This window comes from Xiphophorus maculatus, chromosome 21 (assembly GCF_002775205.1).
Source record: "Xiphophorus maculatus strain JP 163 A chromosome 21, X_maculatus-5.0-male, whole genome shotgun sequence".
In the NCBI taxonomy this organism is placed as follows: Eukaryota; Metazoa; Chordata; class Actinopteri; order Cyprinodontiformes; family Poeciliidae; genus Xiphophorus; species Xiphophorus maculatus.
Window position 1 is genome coordinate 23,619,030 of NC_036463.1, and position 17,564 is coordinate 23,636,593.

General features: G+C 39.2%; 1 protein-coding gene and 1 long non-coding RNA gene across 3 annotated transcripts in view; one reads left to right on the forward strand and one right to left on the reverse strand.

The window, feature by feature from the left end:
- Positions 1–17,564, reverse strand: part of LOC111606153 — a 191,811-nt gene that overhangs the window by 169,724 nt on the left and 4,523 nt on the right. The window lies entirely within an intron of this gene.
- cdh20 (cadherin 20) overlaps positions 1–17,564 on the forward strand; it is a 93,865-nt gene that overhangs the window by 60,982 nt on the left and 15,319 nt on the right. For both annotated transcript variants that reach the window (XM_023325890.1, XM_005810767.2), the window contains exons 2-4: positions 5,820–6,122; positions 10,821–11,115; positions 11,203–11,322. In XM_023325890.1, the coding sequence (XP_023181658.1) occupies positions 5,901–6,122; positions 10,821–11,115; positions 11,203–11,322 (637 nt within the window). In that variant the 5' untranslated portion in view covers positions 5,820–5,900. The remainder of the gene's footprint in view (positions 1–5,819; positions 6,123–10,820; positions 11,116–11,202; positions 11,323–17,564) is intronic.

Below are 17,564 nucleotides of genomic sequence, written 5' to 3' on the forward strand. Positions count from 1 at the left end.
AGGATTTCATTATCTACAGATGTTCTGATTAATTGATAATAAAGGATTGCACTGCACAAAGGTACCAGTCATGACAAGAGAAAGAGAGAAAGGCAGAGAGAGAGAGATAGCTAGATAAAGGTAGAATTAACTTGAGATTGAGAGAGAGAGATTGATCGCTGGGCAGAGTGAGATAGCTTGAAATAGAGATAGAGATAGAAAAATAGCTTGAGAGAGACAGAGATATATAGAGATAGCTTGAGAGAGAGATAACAAGAGAGCGAGATAGCTTGAAAGACAGAGGTAGACATAGACGGATAGCTTGAGAGACAGATACATAGATAAAGCTTGAGAGAGAGATATCTAGACAGAGTCAAATCAATATATACAGACAGAGAGATGGAGAGAAATAGAAAGCAAGATAGACAGACAGACATTTCTCCAGTTTCTTGTGTTCCTTTTAGGAGGCTAAACCCAACCAAAAGATTATTCTACAAAGTAGTAATTTAAGGTGTGTAGCTTTAAATATCTCACTGAAGTTGAAGGACACTTTCCAGAAACGTTTATCATGGTCTCCCATTTTAGATCGACTGGAAATGTACCCTAAAGAGGAGGGAAAGGAGGAAACAGATGTTTTAAACAGCAACACAGATGTTTAATTGGGCAAAATGTGCATCAGGTTTGCGGTTCAGAAACCCAACTGGTGCACAAATATTAGAAAAGGGGTAGATGAGAAGAGGAGGGAGTGCCGAGTAATTAGAAACACCTTGCAGTAAACGAACCACAGGGAGGGGGACAGAGGCTGCGGCGTGCACAGCTGCACGACCCCAAAACCCCGGGAGCTCCCCACAATTAAGAGAGACCGGTTCAAAGCCAGCGCCTCGGTCCTGGGGGGGAAAGGATAAAAAGGCCGACACACAGAGCGAGGCACGTTCTGAACTCTGATTCAGACCAACACAAACAAGCGTGTGATGTTGGGAGAGTCTGGTCAGGATGCTCTCTGCCTTTGAAGGCTGCATTCCCGCCCTGAGAGCCAGATAAGAAACTGGGTCCTTCCTCAAGGCGCCGATGGGATGGACATTTCATTTTAAAAACCACAGAACCTGCATGACTTTACCCAGACTAATCCACAAGCTGTGCTGCTCATTAAAAGCTGGAAAAGCAACTGCACAATCAAACTTTACTTATGTTTCAGTTAGAACGCTGAAACGCTTCTGCATGGAGAACAAACATCGGACGCAATCATGGAAATAAAAAAACAAACAGGAGTTCACAGCAAAACACAGAATTTCACAAAATTACCTAAAATCCAAACTGCATATTGTGGCCATTTAAGATTTAAGAAATTTCTGACTTTGACAAGTCAACAATCTTTTACTTTCTCCGCTTTAAACCAAGGATTTCCACACTTTTGAGAGCCACTGCAAGTCAGAAATAAAGAACTGTCAACATTTGTATGTCAGTTTTTATCTAGAAAATGTCTTAGGTCAGCCATAGCAAAAAACTCTCTGAAACACCAACGGCTTCACCAAAAAATTGATCAGCAAATCTTAGCGCAAAATTCAGTGACACAAAGTTCTGAGCCCCGTGCAAAATCAATTGTGGTTAACAAATTGGCCGTGACGTCTCACCCCACCATGAGAGCTTTTATGGACCCGCCCACTTTTTAGGGCCCTTTTCTCCACCCTGGGAGGCCTCTCTTTAAAAGCTGAGGTTAAGTTAAAGTAGACATGGCCGGTGTGAAATCTACACTCCATCACGCTGCAGACTGACCCAAACAGACCTGCGCCACACACAGAGGCTCCTCTAGATCGGCAGATCAAAGTTTGAAGGCTTCATTAAACTTTATGAATCAGTTAATTATTTCACATTTAAACAAACCCAACAAAATTAAATGTGAAAACATATTAAACTTCAAAGATTTCCCCATTAAAATATCAAAACTTTACCTTATATATTTTTAAAGAAGACTTTATATCTTAACCTTGCTCATCTTTCTGAAACTTAACTACCGGTAGTTTGCTTTCTTGTGTTTTTGTTGACATATTTTACATGTTTTAAAAATAAATACAAACAAAACAGAAAAACTGCCAAAGAAACTGACTTAAAGCAAACTCCTATATCTTGTTGAAAGGTTATCAGAGTTAATTTTGTCTCATTTCAAGTGTACTAACATACTTGCACTAGAAACTAGACCAAAAATACTTGGTGAGTTTTTGTGTTTTTACAGTGCAGTATCTGCAAACGCATCTCTACTTCCTTATTTTTATAATTCTGTTGGAAAAACATGAATTATTCAAAACAATCTGAGCTTCTGATCCCTAAGCGGTCGTCGTGGCGACCTCTCACGTTGCCAATGTTTGATTTCTGATCAACCCGAGTTTCATGTGTGCAACCGCAGGGATGGCGCCGGTTTCGGCTCATTATTCCCAACAGGTGGAGCGGGTCACATCCAGCTGAACCGTGCCGCTCGCTCGCCGTTTGTTTTTCTCCCTCAGTAGCAGAACTCACCTTTCTCCCTGGTGTCGCAGCGGTTTGATGTAGTCTGCTGTTGACAGATCGCAGTTAATGGAGCAGCAGGTGGACTCGGAGTACAATGATACAACAATATGGCCCGTCATTTTCTCACGCCAGCTGCTCCCCCCCTGACAATCACAGCCTCCTCCGCCGTCACTCAAACTCTTCCTCCGTCTCGATAAACACCTCTGCCTTTCAGGGCTTTCTCATATTTCAAAACAAACGCACGACAAATTGGATGGCTCTGCGCCTCCTTTGCCACGGTGGCTTTTCTTACAGCATTTTCTAGATAACAACTTGAGATTGGGTTATTTTTTCTTGAGAATGCAGAAGGCAGGAGGGGAAAAACTCCTCTTAGTTGTAAACTTTTTCATATGACCGACTGTCCAGGGATTCCTGCACATGAAGAGGTTCAAGACTTTTCCAGATTCAACTTCCAGAGTTACCAGTTCCTCATGTTCACTTTAAAAGGAACACTGAAAGGAGTTAAGGAAGGAAGGGAGAAGGAGAGATAAAAGGAAGAGAAGAAAAACAGAGGTAGGACACAAGAAGGAAACAAAATTAAGACTACAAGGAAAGAAGGGGTAAAGGACATGAAAAAGGATGGAAAGACATGAGGGACGGAGGAAAGTAAGGAAGGACTGGAGAAAGGACACAAGGAAGGAAGGACAGAAAGACTGGAGGGCATGAGCAAGAAAGTCATAAGGAGGGAGGAAAGAAGGAAGGACATAAGGAAGGAAGGATAAGGAAGTCATGCGGAAGGAAGGGAGGAATAAAGGAACAAAGGAAGGAATGAAGATAGGACAGAAGGGAAGAAGGAAGGACATGAAAAAGGATGTCATCAGGAAGGAAGGAGGGAGGAAAGAAGGAAAAAAGAAGGATCAAAGGGATGACATCAACTAGGAAATCATAAGGAAGGAAGTGAGGAATGAAGGAAAGAAGCAAATAAGGAAGTAAGGGGTAATTATATGGAAAGAAAATGTCTATTTCTTGCTGAAAAGTTACTTGAAAGCTAGTTTTGTCTTATTTAAAATGTACTAAGATATTTGCACTACAAACTATACCAAAATTACTTGGTAGAATTTTGTGTTTTTGCAGTGTAATAAGGTAACTACTCATTTATCTCAAGTGATGTCAACTTTAACCAAACTGATGGCGTGTTGCGTGTTTTCCTAGCATCATGCGCCCTTCGTAGGAACCCTATTTATCCCTTCTGTCATCCGTCAGCGGCTTGTGAACCAGCTGCTTCCTTAAACAAGCGAGATACCATCACATTACCAGGAGAAAGGACTGTGAAATGCTTTACTTTGCACGTCGCCTCATTAAGCTTAACAAAACAGAGCAAAACGGCCTGGGTGAAGGTCGTGACCTTTCACTGGGCGTGGCTAGGAGCGGGGACTTCATAATGGAGACCAGGCGGCATGAATGGGCTGAAAACGAAGGGAGCAGCCGGGTCGAGGGTCAGTCGTCCTGCTAAGCTGAGTTTTCTTTAACAAACACACACCAACGCACACACACATTGGCCAGGCGCCCGCTCACAATGCAGCCAAGCCTCCCACCATTCGCTGCCTTTTGTGCCTCTACCACAATGATTAACTGGGTTTGGTGATTCAGAGAGTCTACAGAAGCACAATGCTCTCTTTTACAACACATAATGGAGTCGGTCCATGAGTCAAACAGCCTGCTTTTCATTCCTTTCCTTTGGAGCACCAAACTTTCCGTTCTGCCCCCCGCTCGCTGCCTTTTCACGCCCCTTGTTCTGTTTTTTCATTCATCTATTTTTCCTCTCAAATACATTAAATCAAGAAGCAGGCTGCCTTCTTATACATATAAACAAGAAGCATATGGAAATGTACAAAGTCAGGATGGAACCAATCATTTTAGTGTCTGATTAATCGATTATACGGACGATTAATCAATTGTTCTGATGATTAATCAATTAATCACATTTTTTTTAATGGCATATTGCACAGATTTTTCATTTTACCACTTCATAGGGGTTTCTTACAGCTGAGATACAGAGGGAAAATTTGAGAAAAAAGTAGCATTCTTGTAATGAGCAGCGTGCAGCACTGAAGGGAGCTTGTAGAACATGGTGCGAGTGTAGCTGAACAGGAGTGTTGACAGAAACACTGCAATCTCAGAACATCACACCCCGGGCCAATTACACGAGGTGTGAAGGAGCGCACCTCTGCCGATGACAGGAAGGGGAGGAAGGAGGAAAGGAGTGTGGCTCCTTGTGAAGACTTACTGTCCAGAGCTGGAGGGAAGTAGCAGCAGCTTGGCGGGATTTCTCCAGCTGTTAATGTACGCGTCATTAAGAATTTGGACAAACTGTTTTAAATTTTGAACAGGAACACTGGGAGGACTCAAAAATTAAGCAAGCAGCCATGTTAGAGTCAAAGGTTTGGTGAAAACGGTCCTGAAGGCCGACTGGAGCCCGTTCCCCCCTGCTGTTCGCGCAAACGTTGTCACTCCCGTTGATCAACTCAGATAAAATAAAACCTTCTGATCACAGAATGGACGAAATCTGGTGGCGGTTTTTCTAACGTCAAAGTTTGTTTCACGTTGCCTGGAAAGGTTACCGAGTTCTTACAAGAAAGAAAGGATGGATGGATGGATGGATGGATGGATGGATGGATGGATGGATGGATGGATGGATGGATGGATGGATGGATGGATGGATGGATGGATGGATGGATGGATGGATGGATGGATGGATGGATGGATGGATGGATGGATGGATGGAAGAACAAACTGACAAATGTGTAAATAGAGGATGGATGGATGAATAAATGAATGGACAGATGGATGAGTGGATAGAAATTCAGATGGATAAATAAATGGGAAGATAAATAAATGACTGAATAGACAAACAGATGGATGAGTAAATAGAGGATGATGGAAAGAAGGATGGATAAATAAATATAATCAATGGATGGATGATAGATGAATAGATGATTGAATGAATGAATGGATGGCTGATCAATAGATGAATGTATGTCCTGATATAAACTTGTATTTTTGACGTTTTTCCTTCTCGTACCTGAAGTAGAACTTTGTGAACACCAATCAGCCGGTTCCTGGCTAGCAGCAGGTGAACGCTCTGGACTCTTTGTGTTCTCTCCTCCATTCTGTGTGACTTTACTGGGCTCAACGGGATCCCTTCCTATTCAAACACACACAGGCAACCCAACAAAACCTCAGCAGTGGAGAAGTAATCTTGATGCTGAATAAAAGGACGGCTGCTTTATCCACAGGTTTCCAAAAATAAAAATGATGAAGACACTCATCTGTCCTCTCCTTTTCTTTTCTTTTCTCAGAAAGTCTGCTGCAGGAATCAGAAAATAAGAGGAAATAACACGTGAACAGCACAAGTCTGTTCAGCATCGCTGCGTTTCACAATGGGGGTCCAAGTGCATCTTCCAGCCACTGTAGGCAGCTTTTTGCTACCTGTGACCCTTTGCATTTTGACCCTTCTGGCTCAAGGCATCCTGGGTAAATCAGGAGACGAGGAAAATACCAGAAACTCTGCGCTTCTGCAGAGGGTGAAAAGAGGATGGGTGTGGAATCAATTTTTCGTCTTGGAGGAGTACACCGGACTGGAGCCGCTTTACATTGGAAAGGTCGGTGCTGACTGCACACACACACTCACACAGTATATATATATATATATATATATATATATATATATATATATATATATATATATATATATATATATATATATATTTATATATATACATATATGACAACATAAAGGTACAACCTGAGGAAATGCGAGGTGAACAACTTTTCAGTATGACCTTTTCAGTCAGTGTTGCTGGTGTGAAGACAAGCTCAGTGTAGGAGTAGCTAAGTTTCCAAACTTTCCACCAGAGCAGAGTAACAGATCTTCCAGAGAGCTCAGCAGCCTGAAGGAGGAGGGATGATCAGACGAGAGGCAAAGGGCGGCTTCAAAGGTACAAAAAAAAAAATCCAGATTTAATCCTGAGGTCTTCAGGCCCTCAGCAGTGCTGTCGTTGGAGCTTTGACATACCCCCGACCAAAGAAACAGGCAAATAACATGCTCAAAATAGAAACGGTGAGAGGATTATTGTCTGATCTGGTTTCATTTGACCTGAGATGGGATAAACAGGTAAAACGGGAAGTTTTAGCAGACTGTGTGAAACTTTAGGAAAGACTTACTGGTTGCAATTTAGGGGTTTTCATTATTCATCCCACTTGGAACTACATTGCTCCGTTCTAACCACATAACGCTGTTACAATCGTGCAACGCTTCGTTATAATCACACAACCCTCTGTTGTAATCATGCAATGTTTCGTCATAATCATGCACCGCTGCTTTCTAACTACATAGCATTCTGTCCTAGCCACGTAGCGCTCCGTTCTAACCACATAACATTTCGTTATCATGTAGCGCTCCATTCCAATCACGCAATGCTTTTTTCTAAACACGCAACGTTTCATTATCACGTAAGATAAACTGACCTAAAGAAATTTAACAATCCGTGTGTTTTTCTCCTTTCCTACATAATATTTTCTATACTCACTTCTACTCTTTTTACATTGAATTGCTTAAAATTTTTAATAATGTTCTAATTAACTGAGAAAGACACATTCTTAAAATAAACTTGGTATTTTAAACTGTACAGCCTTAAAATTCTTTCGCTTTGAAAAAATTTCAACGCTAACACGGCTTTTATATGGGAATGATAGAAACCTGCCAAATTTCTATTCCTGATCAATTTTATTTGAAAATATTTTAGAAAATTATGAATTTTTAAAACCAATGGACAGAAACTCCAATGGTGTTTCACATGGATTGATTTACGTGTTAAATGCTTTTTAATTTAGTCACTTTAACATTTTATTGTTGCGTTTGCTATACAGGTAATTTTTTTATCTTGATCTGAGCTTTTTAATTTCACTTACAGTGCTTTACCGAGTAATATTTCATATCTGGATGACAACAGTGGTTCAAACAGATCAGTCACCAACAGAGGGAGTATAAAATGAAAAATATATGGCATAGTCTCATCTTTTAGCATATTTCACCTCGATTCAAAGCTCCTCTGAGCTATTGTTAAAAGCCTTTAGGTTGGGAGATGAAGCAGGTAACTAATACCCTAAGTTTTCAAAGCCCTTGGAGGTAAAAAGGGATTAGTGCAGGTGAAGGAAAAGCTTCGGCCTACGATGCATCAACATAAAGAAGAAGTCTAAAAGCAACAACACTGTTGATTTAAAAATTCTGCCTGAGCCTGATGAGTTTGCAGGTTGGAGTGCAGGTGAGCATGAGGTCCAGAAGCAGAAAGGGAACACTGCATTGTCCGCCGCACGGGAATGATAGGTGTTACAAAGAGAGCTGGTGAAGCATCAGCGGCATAACAACAAGGAGCTGTTTTACAACCCTGTCTGGGTCTCTTCTTTCAGAGGCCACAGATGATGAAAGGCCAGAGCCAGCGTCTTGAAAGCAGTGTGTTTTCAGATAGAGTGCTGAGCATGTGTGCTCGCCTGTTGATTGTATACAGCGCAGATACCAATGGAGGCATTGAATTTCACTCTGCCAACGTGATGGCAGTAAGTACTCGTCATCATACAGAGAGGCCCTCTTAGTTCAAAGTAAAGGCTGATTGCACATCAACAGGCTGGCATTTGCACTTAGAGGCCACAAAAGGCTGCTGATTGCGCCGCTGGGTCCATAGCAACAAACAGGGAGCGAGCTGTGATTACAGGTCTGCTGCCTGTTAACAGATTAAAGTTATGCATGTGACCACACATCACCTCTCTGGTCTAGTTAACTCATCTTCATTTCCAAACTGGACATGCACAGGACCTGTCAGTTTTGGATTCAACAGACATGTTGCAGAATGACCTCACACATTCAAAAACTGCTGACAGACGATGACTACCATTGGTTTTAGCTGTCAAGTTGTCAACATAACATCAAATCTTAAATGTACGCATGATAATACAAAAGAAAAATGGATGCAGTGAGTCGATACGAATTCTCAAAACTACGACAACCAGATAAGGTCAGGAAAAAGGTTTTAATCAAAATAGTGAGGGATACGGAAGTAGGCCAGTTATGCTAGCTTGACTTTGACAACCTTAACATGTAGATGTGCTGTGCAGTTCAGTTTGACCCACACTGCAACTCCAACAGCTCGGCAGTAGAGCAGGCATTTAAATTTCTAATCTGCTAATCTGATACCACATTGCTAATGTGCTGCTAATTCGCTACCACAGGCACAGCTAATCTAACACAGTGATTAATAATCGCAAAACAAACACCAAACCTGAAAACATAAAACTGTAACGGACTGAATGTTTTGTTCCATGTGTGGGAAATGTTTGCATATTTTTTGGTGTTGCATCCCGATACATTAGTGGCATTGTAGTCAGTCAGTTGCTATGGCAACAAGTGTGAGTATAGCATAACCGACACAGAGAGCGAGAAAAAATTAGAATACATATGGTTTTGAGTTGTTAAACTGTTTTTCTGCGTTTTTTCCCTTTCCTGTGGCAAACTGCACTAAATAATACCTACATCTCTGGGTTTTATTTTGTTAAAGGAGTTGTAGTTATGTTCACATGGCACACTTTACAGAAAAATATATTGGAGATACTTCAGAAGAATGAATTTCAAATAGCTTTAATAATGTATTTGCAAGAAAAACAATTATACCAAATGTTTTTTCTTAATCCCATATGGCATGCTAAATGCCTAAAGCATGCCATTATATCACCACCAGCCTAAACTAATGATAACAGGATGGGTCAATGTTTTCCTGTTGTTTACACCAAGTTCTGACTGAGTTGTTGAACTGTTGAAGCTAAAATTGAGACTTATCCCCAATGTTGGGGAGGCTGTGTAAATTGTAGCTGCTTCAAGGCTCAACCTGTTTTGTGTCCAGATGTGTTATTCAGCGCACCTTACAAGTAAGCAAGTGGATGTTTGAGCTCCTTTTTCTACTTTGTCTGCTCATTTGTCCTCTAACATCAACAAGGCCCTTTCAACCACATACTTGCCTCCCACTGGTTATTTTCTCTTTCCTAGCTTTTCTACGACTACTTTTTGTAAAACAGAGATTTTTTTGTGCTAGAAAATATTAGTAGAGCAGCAGTTTCTGAAACACTCAGACCAGCACGTTAAAAGTCGCTGAAATCCACTTTCTTCCCTGTTCTGGTGCTCACTTTGAACTTCACTAAGTTATCGTCACCACAGCTAGAATCCTGAATGAGTCTAACATCATGTGATTAGAAAATTCAATACTTTCGTTAACCAACAAGTGTAGCTGGCTGGTAGGTATATGTATCAAAGAATGAGAGCAAAGAATTTTCTGAATGCATGAAAGTGAAAATGGCTGACAGTGGTGCCTGCTTCCTATCTCTTAAAATTGTTAATGAAGTGTCAGTTCTGGTATCTGATGAGCAGCTAATTCAATATACGAGAACTCCAGAAGGAAACAGTTCAATGTCTTTGGTCTGTATTTTTTATGCATTTATATCCCTTAAAAGAACAGTTGGAGGTCATCTGCATATTTGTAAACATTAAATTCAGTCATAAGCAGATGAAATTTAGGCACATATTGTAAGTGTTGATGCATAAATTAGTATAATCAACCAACTTCTTGATTTCTGTTCACACCTGTCATTAATCTGAGTTTATCGCCACCTACTGGTTATTTATAGTTTCTGCTGTCTTGCCTGATCAGAGAATTTTGCTAAACATGAAAACCTTCCATAGCATTGTGATATCTTTACAAACATTCTTTCCAAGTTAGCATTTCTTTACTTGGATGTCAGATTTCATACAACTTTCCCAGAAACTAACTTCATGAAGTTTGAATCTGAATTTATCTACATGCATTCATCCAATCTGCTCCAGCTCCAGCTTTAATTTGAAAGCTTTTATCAGCCAAAACTGAGAATGTGCTGATAATATTGTTAAGTCCACATTTCCACAAATAACTGCTGATTATTTTCTGTTTAAATCAGCTCATGTTTATCTCTGCAGGCATTTTTTTCCTCCAATCGGTCTGTTCTTCAGGGATTGAGGAACATGCTAACTTGGACAGAGATCATAAGGCTGATTTGGCCTGGAAAGTGATTTGGTTGTCTTATCTTCATGTTTAGCAGAGCAAGGCAGCTTTATTGTTGTAAAACTGGGAGATGTGACCCATTTGAATGCCCTCAAAAAACACATTGCCACCCAAAATACTGAGCTTGTGGCTGAATTTAGAAGCATTCACTTGCAGACTGTTGGGATCAGACTGGTCATTAGAAGAGTTTCATTGTCTTAAAGTGTTGTTTTCCTGCAGCTCCACTCGGACATGGACAAAGGTGATGGCTCCATCAAGTACATTCTGACGGGTGAGGGGGCAGGTACCACCTTCACCATTGACGATAGCACCGGGGACATCCACGCCATCCAGAGGTTGGACAGGGAAGTGAAGTCGCAGTACGTTCTCCGGGCCCAGGCCCGAAACCGCCTCACAGACCGACCTCTGGAGCCTGAATCAGAGTTCATCGTCAAGATCCAGGACATCAATGACAACGAGCCAAAGTTCCTGGATGGTCCCTACCAGGCCACCGTTCCAGAAATATCCAGAATAGGTAAGCAGAAGGGAAAAATCATGGCAGCTTGAGTTGTATCACCAACAAATATCCTCATCAAACCATCTCTTCTTCCAATCTGCTCAGGAACGTCTGTGATCCAGCTCACTGCCACAGACGCCGACGATCCCACGTATGGAAACAGCGCTCGTGTCGTCTACAGTATTCTGGAGGGGCAGCCATACTTCTCTGTGGACGCAAAAACCGGTACGACTGCAGACATGCTGCACACCTTCCTGTTTGACTTTCAGCATCACGGAAGTTGTTTTTGGGGAGGTTGATTTTGTTTTTTTGTTTTTTGCAGATTCTGGTTTACATGTTACAAAGTTAGGAATGTAGCTTTTCTACAAAGTTAAAGAAAAAATTTTGGAGCATTTAAGTTTCTGCATGCGTAAATTATGGTTGCAAATTGCCCCAGAAGTTATTGATTCTTATTGCGATAATTGATAATATAGTTCTTTTCTGACCATTTTTGAGTAATATAATGGCAATAGCATAATAATTCAAGAACACATTCTCAAAGATGAATACATTTTAAATTCTAATGAACATCTAACACTGGAACTGGAAGACATTTTAAATATCCAAAATAAATACACAAAACAGAACAACTACTAAAATGAATTATGGTGTCTCCTTTATCCAGTTTTTGGTAGAAACAGAAAGGGGAAAAACAATAAAACATGCAAATTGAAATGACTGAGATCATTTTAATTTATCATGCAATTAACTGATTTATTGCTTATTGCAACAGGCCTACATGCACATGATTTAAATTATGTTTACATATGATTTAAAGTTACAAGTGTAGCTTTCCTACAAACTTAAAGAAATAAATCTGGAGGATTTAAGTTTCTATGTATTAAAAGCAGAATTTGTGTACAGAAAAATCATTTCTCAATTTAAAACTTGAAATAATGAAAGAAATGCATAGAATACATAATTTTATCTTAAGTATCTATTTAAAAGCCAATCAGAAAACTTTTTGAACAATCCTATCCAGACATGTTTCAACTCCCAGATTAAAATTAGGCATTCAATCTGTATCTTTACACCTTGAAATGATTTGACAGTGATGATTTAAATCAAACTGTCCAGTCAGATGGCAGATAATCAAGTCATTTCCTGCTCATCAGGTGCTTCATTTAAACAAACCTTACTTATTTCACCTCAACCATCAATCCAAATTCAATTTAAACCAAGAAGTGAGCAATTATTCAGCTTCATATTTTCCTTTATTCAACCTGCCTCATTTTAATCTAAGCTACACCACTGAAGAGAAGCTTAACCACTGATGAATATAAAACTACGTTCACACAGCATCCTTTGCTGAAACCAGATTTTTATTTTTATTTTTTATTTTTTGCATGGTCGTTCATACTACTAATTAAATGTGGTCTATGACTCCAAAGCGACCGGCAGAAGAACAACGCATTTTTTCCAGGACTGCATGTGTCCTTTCTGTCTTGTAACCCAAAGCAGAGCTATATGGAGAACAGAGGAGATTGTTGTAACTGGAAATTCCTGCAGGTCATTCAGTAATCTGTTTGCCTCTTGGTAGAACAGTTTCCATCTCATCTTTTCATCCGTTTTGCAGAACTTTCCAGTTTTTGTGATGTCCTTCTTGTCCCATGTTTCCTTTTATTGGTGACTGTTTAAACTTTGTACATTTACATTAAGGTGGAAATGTTTTGTACCCGTTTCCTGACTGATACTCCTGAATCTGTTTTTTGGGAGATTTTACAAAACATGTGCCACAGTACAGGGAAAATCATTTAAAAATAACTTTTGCATTTAAATTTTTACAGCTTTGTCAACGTTTTGGAGCCACTGGTAAAGTAAAAACCTTCCTGTGGCTGCTGTTTTTTCCTCCTCTCTGTCACTGTTCTAAGATGTAGCTGCAGTGATTTCAGTGCTCGCTTTATGTCCCCTGTGTAAACCAACCAGCTCAAAATGTGGGGAGCTCAGCATGGCTCTGGTTGTTGCTACGAAACTACCCAACGTGTTTCTTTTGTTGCTACATATAAAAACTCGCTCATGGCAGCTGACAAAGAAGACGTGTTAAGCTTAAAAGTGTGACTTTCCTGTTGATAATGAGGACAGAAGGCAGTCTGTAGTGTGGAAAGAGGCTTACTTGAAAAAACTTTCAGCTTATAATTGAAATCTAGCCTCTTAGATGTGTTTTTTTTTAACAAAGCTGCGTTGGTTTGATTTCAGTTATTTGGCTCTTACTCTGTAGTCTTGGTTACTGCAAGGTCAACCTGATTATTTTTATGAAACTGCATTTTCTTCTGGAGTGAATCTTTCCAAATGTAAAACAGATTATTGTTGGTATTTTTTCCAGAAAAAAGTGAGTTTTATTTTCAGGTATCCACACGTAGATCGATTCAAAAGAAAGCAAAAACAACATCTCTGTTTTTCAGTGACTCACCAAGAACTCTCAAAGGCTGCCAAAATAACTAGAAAACAGGAGGAAAAGATATTAAGCAAAGAAAAAATCTTACTCTAGACCCACATTATACCTGCAGAAGAGAAGATTGGAGGAAATCTGACCAAAACAAACAAGCGCTTGGAAAAATATCACAAAAGAAAAATCGTAATAAAGTCTTTGGGCAGCAGCCTTGGATTAGTTATTAAAAACCCTTTAGACGGGAATGCTTACAGAAGCTGAAGCATCTCAAGTGGAAATACAACAATTAACAGTAAGCTCAAGGCTGTTCTGGTTTGCTGTGGTGAAGAGAAAACTTGTCATTCACCAGTGAATCTATATTCCAGTTTACCACCTTGGTGATACTGGGTTGGATCCACTTTTCCCAACAGAACTGCCCTGTCTCCAGGAACAGACAAGGTCAACAACAAAACTCAGGTTGACTGCCTTTAAACGAGGCTCAGATTATCATAAGAAAATGTCTGCAAAATGAAGGCTGTGGCTGGAATCAAGGCTAATCAAACAAGGAATGTTTTTGTCATGTAATTTATGAGCAAGCTTTCAAAATGTTGCCGAAAAGAGAAAAAAATGTGAGTTAGGTGTGTTTCTATTTACTGGTTTGAAGTGAATCAACCAGGCGACTTAACTTTTATAAAAATATATTCTTTTTATAAATTAGTTAAAACCATCACTTTGTATTGACAGTATAGTATAAGACCGATAATCTATATTTTAAAAAATCTGTCTTCTTCCAGTGCTCCCAGTACTACATTCATGCACAACTAGGTCAGAAATAACCAATCAGAGCCAGGAGGAGGGTCTTAGCACTGTCAATCACCACTGTGTATGTGCTACTCACCTCCTCCCCCTTTCTCTCTGCTACACTACAGCTTCTTCTGACAGCATAGCCTGTTATTAAACCTCAGGCTAGTTAGCATAGCCACTGATGGCAGCGGATAGTTTTCCTGTAACCGTAGGTTGTTTCTCTAGAACACTGAGCAGCGCGTACACGGGGTGAATTGACAGCTCCAAGACCTTCTTCCTGGTTCTGATTGGTTGTTTTTGAACCGGCGCATTTTTGCCACTAGCTACAGTGGCACAGGCAGGAGTTGGAGGAGTTCGATTTTTTTTCACAGACTATGTGTCTCGTTCCAAACTGCCACGACACGGTGACAATTTTAACAGAAAAAAATAATTTTCATGAGTAAAGCAGTTTTAAAGGATTTACTTTTGCCATCAACCTTTTCTAATGCTGGGCTTGTAAATATGCATTAAAAACATTGATAAAAACACAGCCTCAGTTTCCTGTTGTTAAGCTAACAGAAGAGGCACCTACAGTACAAACTTATTCAATGTTCAATCTGTTGTGTGTCCAGAGATGCTTTTCAACACACCTTGCTTGTAAACGAGTAGATATTTGAGCTCTTGTGTCTACTTTCTATTCTCCTCTGACATCAATAAGCTGCTTTTCATCCACACACTGGATATTTTCTCTCTTTAGGAGCACCAGTCCATCTGGCTGCAACAACCACGCCAAGTTCAAAGTCTCATAAATCTCTTTTCTTCTCCATTCTGATGCTCGCTTTGAACTTCAGCAGCTCTTCAACACTTCTAGATGCAAAAGGCATCGAGTTGCTGCCATTTCATTGGTAGAATTGCTTATGTATTTGATAATTACGTGATTGAATAAAGAAATTAAATGAATGCACAGTGTTAAAATTAGGATAAGTGGGGGATAAAATCTTTCTTTTGATTGTGACTCTCAAACTCGATTAATCAAGAGTGCAAGATTTATTTTAATCCCTGACAAAAATTAGTTTGAATCGATTAAATAAGAACCTTTGAGCAAAGGATACTAAAGCTCCTGGGCATTTATTGTATCATTTATCGTGATAAATTTCAAAAAGATTTGACTTAACATTGCCATGATAAATTCCTAATTATGTTTTAAAAAACCAAAACCATCTGTGATGTCAGGATTATTTTTACTATTTTCTCCACTATTTGTGCAATGTGCATCAATAAATACCAATAAATTTCAAATTATGATTAAATGCCGTTAGAGTGTGCAGTTTAGTGATACAAATCGCACTTCTTTAAGTGACTGGTGTTCTGATAGTACCAAAAGTTCCACAATAGTACCTCACAATATTGTGATAAAACCTAAAGTCCTTATCGCCACCCATAGTGCGGGATGTAATCATTGCCCATCATGATCAACGGAAGAGAGAGTTTGAACTTCCTCCTTTTCAACCCATCTGGGATTTGGGGTCAAAGTTTAGGTGTTATTTGAGCTTTTGACCTTGTTACCATGGTTACGCAGCATAACAACTTTTCTAAAATAAATTTTAAAAAAGTAAGAGCAAAAATCCTTCCAGTTGCACATCATCCAGAACCAGGGGGAACAATTATCCAAACATTCATGTTGTTGCCAAATTCGAAACGATCATAAATTTGGCAAACAAAGCCAATTCCTAAAATTGTGCAGCAGATCTTCAGGAAACACTCGTACTGAGACATCTTGTTGAAAAACTAACTGTTCTTTTAACGACCTTCATGATTTAATGCTGGCATACAAAAACCTTTTAGTTTTCCTGTTTTATTTCATCCGACAGCTCCCCTGTCAATAAAAACTCAGCATGGCTCTTGAGCAATGAATCAGCTTCCTGGGTTCCACTGTAAGTGCTGCCTTTAAGGCTTTTACTCATGTCAACACAGTATAAAACTCAAAACTGGAGCTGAAAACATCATCAGCTCACCCAGACTTCTTGTTTTCTGCATAGCTGTTGGTTTTTATGAAGACTACACTGGTGAATTAAGTGTGTCGAGTCACAGGGTGAAGGCCAGCCACATGCACTGAACTGCTTCTACTGTAAAACCTGAGACTTCACATATACATCCCACACAAACAGCACAGATCTCTGCCAAAGCATCCACACCTATTTGAAGGTTACAACCATCAACTTTTATATATTTTATTGCTATTTCATGTAATTTTTTTATTATGAATTTAATCTCAGTTGCTCTGTGAAGACCTAAGTGATTTTTTTCAAAGAACATTACAGAACAATTAGCTTTAATAAGAAACCAAAGCACTGCAAAAATTATATTTTATCAAGAATATTGGTCTAGTTTCTAGTGAAAATTTCGCAGTACACTTGAAATAAGACTAAACTAACTTACAAGTAGCTTTTCAGCAGAAAACAGAAGCTTGTTTAAGTCAGTAATTTTTTAATATTGATAAAGTACTCATTCCATTGGCAGATAAATTCGCTTATAACAAGAAATTTTTCCCATGTTACATGGTTATATTTACGTAAAGCATTCTGCTAATGGAACCAGTCCTTTTTCATCAATATTAAGGAATTATTTGCTGAAAACAACCTATTTCTTAATGAAATGTTATCAATAAGTTAGTTGTTTTATTTAAAGTCTACCACAATATTTTCACTAGAAACTAGACCAAAAATACTTGGTTAGATTTTGTGTTTTTGCAGTGAACGGAAAGGTTGGGGAGGAAGTTTCGGATTAATCAGAGTTAAGCAGAGAACCACAGTAACTCTGATGTTAAACATGCAATAATCTGCTTTTAGAGGGAATCTAACAGAAAACACCATCTTCATGGTGAAACACAGTGGTGGCAGAATCATGCTGTGAGAATGCCATTCTTCCCACAGGACAGGGATGGTGGTCAGTTGATGGAGATAAACTGGCAACCAGAGCTACAAAGTATCATAGATCAAATGATATCAATGTGTTAGAATGGCCTAGTTAAAGTTCAGACAATTTAATTGAAAATTGGTGACAAAAAGGCCAACTTTAATCTGTAGAGGTGCAGAGCTTGTAGATAATTAAAATCAAGAATGGTCCTAAGAATCAGTGGTGATAAATGGTTTTAATATGGTTTTAATAATTTTTTATTGCCAAATACTTTGTTTTGATCTATTTCATAAAATAGCAATAAATAAGATTGCAGGGTTTGGTTGGCAAAATGTGAAAATGTCAATTGAGATTAAATACT